A 7938-nucleotide genomic window follows, 5' to 3' on the forward strand; every position below is an offset into this window, starting at 1 on the left:
TATCAGACACCAAGAGAACAGTCAGTTTTCGAAGCTGAGGTGTTGGAAGCAGGAAAAATGGGCAAGCATAAAGATCTGATTACCCTTTTCCACCAAAATCAGTTCCAGTGCTGGTGCACAACTCGTTCAACTTGCGAGCCAGCTGAGAACCAGTTTGCTTTTCCATAGCTCACGGTGCTAAGGGAAGCCACGTCATTACGTCGCTGTATACGTCAGTTACGTCACTACATTTGCATAAACCTTGGCGCGAATATCGAAGCAAAAACACCACGGAAGAAGCAGCAGCAACAACAATAATAAATGACTTCGCGTTTGTACAGCTGCTGCTTCTCATCGCTTAAAAATGGCGATCTTTCGCGGTCTTATTGTTGTTGGTCTTAACAACTCTGCCCCCCTGCTGACGTAAGCGGTTCTTTCCTCTGGCCCAGCAAAGAGTTGGTGCTAGCCTGGAACCGGTTTTTCTGGCCCCAGAGCCAGTTCTTTGTCAGTGGAAACAGAAAACCCGGTTCCAAACTAAGCACTGGCCCCGAACCAGCCCTGGAACTGCTTTGGTGGAAAAGGGGCATGAGTGACTTTGACAAGGGCCAAATTGTGATGGCTAGATGGCTGGGTCTGAGTATCTCCAAAATGGCACACCTTGTGTGGTGTTCCCGGTATGCAGTGGTTAGTACCGACCAAAAGTGGTAGCACAAGCTGCTGAAAAAGTGAATGCGGACACCTTTCTGTTATAGAATAGAATGCCTTTATTGTCACTGCACAAATGTACAACGAAATTTAGTTCATCACAGGAGAGCAAAGCTGCTGCATACGTACGCGCCCCCACTCTTGGGCACTTCAGCCCAAGGCCGTCCTATGTTAACCTAACTGCATGTCTTTAACATTTGATTATTTCATTACAGTTCATTCACTTCACCTGTCAGTGGTCATAATGTTATGGCTGATAAGAAAGTTGGTCATACGAGTGCTAGTAAGGAAAATCCTTCTCCCTCTGAGTGACTAGCGTTCTTACAGTTTCGTATACATAACTTTTAGCACCCTAATTTACATGTTAATGATGAGTAGCTTTACCATGTGTACTATTTTTTTTTTTTTTAAACAAAGTCATGACTGAAATGAGAATGGAGCACAAATCTGATTTAAAAAATCATTTAACCATAATTAATCTAGGAGTAAAGGAATAAAAAAAAATAAAAAATCTTTACCAACTATACTTGCCAAGTGACAGATCTTTAGATTTTACAATCTGACAAAGGTTTGTGACCCATGTCCTGCTGCGAACGGTTTCGTAAATCTACCTCCACCATGAATCCTCATGATGACTTCTCTCCTGCGTGAACGCGCTGGTGACTTTTGAGATGACTTTGGACAGTAAATCGCTTCTTGCACTGTGGGCACTGATACGGCTTCTCTCCTGTGTGAGTGCGGTTGTGTATTTTGAGGGAACTCGAGGTAGAAAAACATTTTCCACACTGTGAGCAGCGATACGGCTTCTCTCCTGTATGAATGCGCTGGTGACTTTGGAGGTGACTTTTAACAGTAAAACTCCTCCCACACTCAGAGCAGTGATACGGTTTCTCGCCCGTATGGATGCGTTGGTGTATTTTGAGAGAGCTGCGGTCACAAAAACGCTTTCCGCACTCGGAGCAGCTGTACGGCTTCTCGCCTATGTGAATGCGTTGCTGGTGGAGTTGGAGATTACCTTGCTGTGTAAAACTCTTTCCACACACTGAACACCGATACGGTTTCTCTCCCGTGTGAACACGCTCGTGTATTTTCAGAGAACCAGTGTCAATAAATTGTTTATCGCAGTATGAGCACTGATATGGCTTCTCTCCTGTGTGAGTACGTTGATGTTTTCGAAGATGACCCTGTTGACTAAAACTCATGTCACACACTGAGCACTGATACGGCTTCTCTCCTGTGTGAATGCGCTGGTGTAGTTTAAGATAACTTTCTCGAGTAAAGCTCTTCCCACACTGTGAGCAGTGATGCGGCTTCACTCCGGTGTGAGTGTGTTGATGCTTCTTGAGCGCAGGTTTGCTGCTAAAACTCTTGCCACACTGTGAGCAGTGATGTGGCTTCACCCCTGCATGAATGCGCTGGTGTTGTTGGAGACTTGTCTGATAAGTAAAACTCTTTCCGCATTTGGCGCAGTAATAAGGCTTCACTCCTGTGTGAATGCGCAAATGCATTTTGAGAGTATTCTGTCGACCGAAACTTTTCCCACACTCTGAGCACTGATGGGGTTTGTCTCCTGTGTGAATGCGCTGGTGGAGCACGAGAGAAGTTTGGTAGCTAAAACTCTTTCCACACTGTGAGCAGTGATACGGTTTTTCTCCAGTGTGAATGCGCTGATGTAGTCGCAGAGAAGTCTGGCGAGTAAAACTCGTCCCACACTGGGAGCAGCTGTATGGCTTTTCTCCCGTGTGCGCGCGCAGATGTGTTTGGAGACCGCTGTTATTAGTAAAGCTCTTCCCACACTCTGAGCAGCTATATGGCCTTTCGCTAGTGTGAATGCGCTGGTGCGTTCGGAGGTGACTCTTTTGTGTAAAACTCTTCCCACACTGTGAACAGCGATACGGTTTTTCTCCTGTGTGAACGCGCTGGTGTATTTCCAGATGACTTGGTTGATTAAAACTCTTCCCACAATCTGAGCACTGGCAAGTTTGTTTCTTCGATTGTTTTTGAGATTCGGTAGTACCGGAGGATGTTTGCGGTCTACTGTATCTCCTTGCAAGATTCTCATATTTAACCTCGCCTGCTTTAAGTAACCTCACATATTCTTCGTAATGGCAGCGCCGGATGTGCTTGTGGAGATAAATTTGAGCTGTAAAGGATAGTGCACACAAGGAGCAGGAGAAGACTTGCAAGAAGCTGCTGTCCATGTCTAGAGGGGAGAAAAAAAAAAAAAAAAAGGGGATAGGAATTAATGTGATATGCCAACAAAGTGATGAATATATTTGTGAATGGTGCTAAAATTATGCATAATCAGAGTCATAAGTCAGCTCTTGTAAAGTCTGGCAACTGAAACTGCTGGTATTCATGAAACCCAACCTAGTCTGCTTTAACACACAGCAGGAGTCTAATGGCCCTTTTCCACTACCCTTTTTCAGCTCACTTCAGCCTGACACGGCTCGCGTGTCGACTACCTTAGAGCAGCACGACTCAGCTCGCTTCAGCCCTGCTTAGCACCCAAAACTCGCACGGTTTTGGAGTGGGGCTGAAGCGAGCCAAACCGAGCCGAGTGGGGCTAGGGGCATGAGGAGACACTCCCCTGTGCACTGATTGGTGAGGAGGAGTGTCCTCACATGCCCACACACACACCCCGCGAGCACGCTGGGATCTGTAAACACCGTAAACCCGGAAGAAGAATTACGAGAATTTCTGAAGCCTTATGCGCCTCGCCTCATCTACACGCTCTTGCCAGTATCTGTTGGCGTTGTCAGTGACAACAAGCCACAGCACCAAGACCATCAACACTAACGACTCCATGTTTATTGTTTACTATCCGGGTCGTGAGACTACCGCTTAAAAGATCACTGATGTCACTGTTTGCACCACCTAACGACATCACGTGACATCCACCCACTTTCGCTAACTCCACCCAATGTGTCCACCCACTTCCAGCCAGCACGGTTCAGCGCGGTTGTAGTCGAAATGCAACTCCAACAGCCCCACTCAACCGCGTTGGTAGTGGAAAGGCAGCATATAGCTCAGGGCTGTACATGCATAAACAAATTTGGAAAGGGAGCAAGAAAGATGGTAGTTGCCAAGAAAGTAACAATTGCCCAGCAGAAGTCATATCACTTAGTTTTAAGGGCAAGATAGTCAGGTTCATAAGTATGTGGACAGTGACAATCTTCCTAATTTTGCCTCTGTACTTCACAATGGATTTGAAATGAGGCAGTCAAGACATGAGTGAAGATTTTCAATTTTAATTCAAAGAGTTTTAACAAAAATATCGCATTAACCATTTAAGGATTACAGCCTTTATTCATCATTGTCCCTCCATTTTCACAGACTCAAAACTAGACAACTGACTTATAAGTAGTTTCATGGCCAGGTGTGGCCTTTTTCCTCATCATTTCTTGACAAATTAAGGGGATAAAAAGCCTGGAGCGGATTCTAAGGTGTTGAAATTGCATTTGGCAGCTGTTCATGAGAACTCTCAATATGTGGTCCAAAGGGGTGTTGATGCAAGTGAAGGAGGAGTAAAGAAAAGAGGAGGAAAAAAAAAACATCTATCAGAGATCTCGGAGAAAGTTTAGATGTGGCCAAATCAACCTGGTACATCTTTAAAAAGAAGGAATGCACTGGCGAGCTCAGCAACACCAAACGTCCTGGAAGACCACAGAAGATAACTAAAGTAGATGATCGTAGAATTATTTCCTTACTGAAGAAAAACTGCTTCGCAACATCTAGCCAAGACAAAGGCCTACTTCGTCAAGAATGTTCATCACTGTCGAAGTCTACAATCAAGAGATGCTTTCATGGATGTAAATACAGAGGGTTTACCTCAAGATGGAAACCACTGGTAACACTCAAGAAGAGAAAGGCCAGATTAGACTTTGCTAGAAAGCTTAGCCAGTTCTGGAATGAGATTTATTGAACAGATGAAACCAAGATTAACTTGTACCAGAATTATGGGAAGAGAAGCGTATGGAGAAGGAAATGAAGGGCTCATGATCCAAAGCATAACCACATCATCTGTTAAACACGGCAGACATGGGCTTGATATGGCGGTCAGTGGAAATGGGTTGCTGGTGTTTAGTGATGAAGTGACTGCTAACAGAAGTAGCAGGAGGAATTCTGAAGTACCGAAGTACTTACTTAAGCCCTTAGCCCACAGATGAGCATAGAGCTATACTTTCTGCTCAGATTCAGTCAAATGCTGCAAAACTGACAGCGCTTCACAGTACAGATGGATAATGACCCAAAACATACCACGAAAGCAACCCAAGAGCTTAAGACAAAGAAATAGAATGTTCTTCTTCAATGGCCGAGTCAGGCAACCCAACTGAGCATGCTCTTCACTTACTGAAGACAAAAGAGAAGTCAGAAAGCATTTGGTGGTGTCCATGGGTGTCAGACTTCAGGTGTTTCTGACTGCAAAATATTTGCATCCAAGTATTAATTATGAATATAAACATTATGCTAGATTGTCCAATTACTTTTGAGCCTGTGAAAATGGAGGGATTATGTAAAAAATGGCTGTAATTCCTAAATGGTTGATGCAATATTTTTGTTAAACCTCTTGAATTAGAACAGAAATTCGACACTTCATCTGCATCTTGATGGCTTCATTTCAAATCCATTGGAGTGGTGCACAGAGACAAAATTATGAAAATTGTTTCACTGCCCAAATACTTTTGGACATGACTATATGTGCACAACTGTTCAACTTTACACAAGCACTTAAACAAATCAGCCAGAATTTTCTTTTTAATAAAATTAATGTTTGGGTGTAAAATAGAAATTTTAGTGCATGCTGGACTAACGATTTCTTTAACTGCTCACAGTTGAAAGCTGTTAAGTTTTGAAATCATTCTCCATTTCCAGATATTTCCTTCTTAACAACGTTCACTGATCCATTAGCTTACATCTTCCTCACGTTTAAGCAACCCATGGGACTAATGCCGCTTTTCCACTACAAACGCGGCTGAGCCGTGCCGTGCCGAGTCGAGCTGAGTCGAGCTGAGCGGGGCTGTTGGAGTTGCATTTCGACTACAACCGCGCTGAACCGTGCTGGCTGGAAGTGGGTGGACACATTGGGTGGAGTTAGCGAAAGTGGGTGGACGTCACGTGATGTCGTTAAGCAGCGCAAACAGTGACATCAGTGACAGTGGCGGAACAAATCAGAGCCGGGCCGGGGGCGGGGCAAATGACCGGGCCCTTTATTAAAGCTTATCATAACATCATTTTAGGCTACAAAATGTCCGCAACTGCGGTGTTTACCAATTTCAACACTACCGGGTGCAACTATGTTATTTAGTACATCAAGTCCTTCAAACGAACATGTAACTCAGAAACAAAAAACATTAGGATACTGTACATGGCTCATAATAAAACATCAATAGCCTATACTGCGCACATTATTTGAAGGGCATACGAATGAGCGCTCAGAGTGGTGACAGGAAGAGTCAGAAATAAAAGGAGGGCGGTGCAAACCTCACTGAATGCACTGTGTTTACCAATTTCAACACTACGGGGTGCAACTATGTTATTTTGTACATTAAGTCCTTCAAACGAACATGTAACTCAGAAACAAAAAAACATTAGGCGACATACTGTACATGGCTCATAATAAAACATCAATAGCCTACTGCGCGCATTATTTGAAGGGCATACGACGAGCCTTGCGCTCCGCGAACTCGTCCACGATGCTCTGTATGTCACTGATTCAGTGAGCTTTTAAGCGGTAGTCTCACGACCCGAATAGTAAACAATAAACATGGAGGACATGGAGTCGTTAGTGTTGCTGGTCTTGGTGCTGTGGCTTGTTGTCACCGACAACGCGGACAGATACTGGCAAGAGCGTATAGATGAGGCGAGGCGCATAAGGCTTCAGAAATTCTCGTAATTCGTAATTATTCTCCTTCCGGGTTTACAGTGTTTACAGATCCCAGCGCGCTCGCGGGGCGTGTGTGGGCATGTGAGGACACTCCTCCTCACCAATCAGTGCACAGGGGAGTGTCTGCTCACGCCCCCAACCTCAGTCGGCACGGTTTGGCTCGCTTCAGCCCCACTCCAAAACGGTGCGAGTTTTAGGGGCTAAGCAGGGCTGAAACGAGCTGAGTCGTGCTGGTTTTTGGTAGTCGAAACGCGAGCCGTGTCGGGCTGAAGTGAGCTGAAGCGAGCTGAAGTGAGCTGAAAAAGGGTAGTGGAAAAGGGCCATAATGAGTCATTAAAATTACACAGGAAGTCATGGTTCTTGCTCATACTCAAGTCTACCAGGAATGTTACTGGGTCAGGTAAAATGCCTGATTATCTTTCCATCCATTATCCGTAACTGCAGGGTCGCGGGCAAGCTGGAGCATATCCCAGCTGACTATGGGCGAGAGGTGGGGTACACCCTGGACAAGTCGTCAGGTCATCATGGGGCTGATACATAGAGACAAACAACCATTCACACCTATGGTCAATTTAGAGCCATCAATTAGCCTAACCTGCAAGTCTTTGGACTGTGGGGGAAACTGGAGCACCCGGAGGAAACCCATGCAGACTCCACACAGAAAGGCCCCTGTAAGCCACTGGGCTTGAACCCAGAACCTTCTTGCTGTGAGGCAACAGCGCTAACCACTACACCACTGTGCTGCCTGATTATCTTTCCAATGTTTTGATATTTTGATCTTTTCCAACATTCACATTGACAAAAACAAGTTTAATTTATACTGTGCCTTTCACCAACTGAAGGACACTTTACAGATTAATGGCACTACAGAAAGAGAAACAAATAACCATTAACATTAAGCACTGTAGCAATCAACCACTGGAACAGTAACAGGAAGCCGCATATGTGAAACAGGGATTTATTGTTTTTTAGCCCCCAACTGCACTAATTTGCTGTTATCTTACAGAGATGGTCTTTGTCTTTAGGTTTTGGCTTATTACCAGGTTTCTTCTGGAGTTCTCCATTCTGTTTGTTCACAGGGGAGACGTTTCTCACAGGTGTCCTTCCACCTGCCTTCGTACGAGTCGCTGTCTTCAGGTCCTTATTGAGCTAAACATTACCAAGAAACAACAAAACCTGTATTTAGCACAGAAGGGCATCAAACATTCAGTTTTCTTTTTTCATTCATGAAACAAACTTCCAAATGTTAGCATCCAGGAGTGTTTAGGAAATAATCACCTAACCAGATTACAGGAGAAAAGAAAATATTCAAGGTTTTTTTTTTTTTAACCTTTTCACCACTGCAGACTGCTACTCCGGTCTCACTG

The 7938-nt window shown here is 44.6% G+C and overlaps 1 protein-coding gene across 1 annotated transcript in view; it reads right to left on the reverse strand.

The window, feature by feature from the left end:
• Positions 1-719: 719 nt before the first annotated feature.
• The window catches only part of LOC132896792 (gastrula zinc finger protein XlCGF26.1-like), a 15158-nt gene continuing 7939 nt past the window's right edge, over positions 720-7938 (reverse strand). The window contains exons 3-4 of the mRNA XM_060937863.1: positions 7612-7720; positions 720-2887 (exon numbers count right to left, since the gene is read on the reverse strand). Coding sequence (XP_060793846.1) covers positions 1311-2887; positions 7612-7720 — 1686 coding nt within the window. The 3' untranslated portion in view covers positions 720-1310. The remainder of the gene's footprint in view (positions 2888-7611; positions 7721-7938) is intronic.

This window comes from Neoarius graeffei, chromosome 13, assembly GCF_027579695.1.
Source record: "Neoarius graeffei isolate fNeoGra1 chromosome 13, fNeoGra1.pri, whole genome shotgun sequence".
NCBI classification, from domain to species: domain Eukaryota; kingdom Metazoa; phylum Chordata; class Actinopteri; order Siluriformes; family Ariidae; genus Neoarius; species Neoarius graeffei.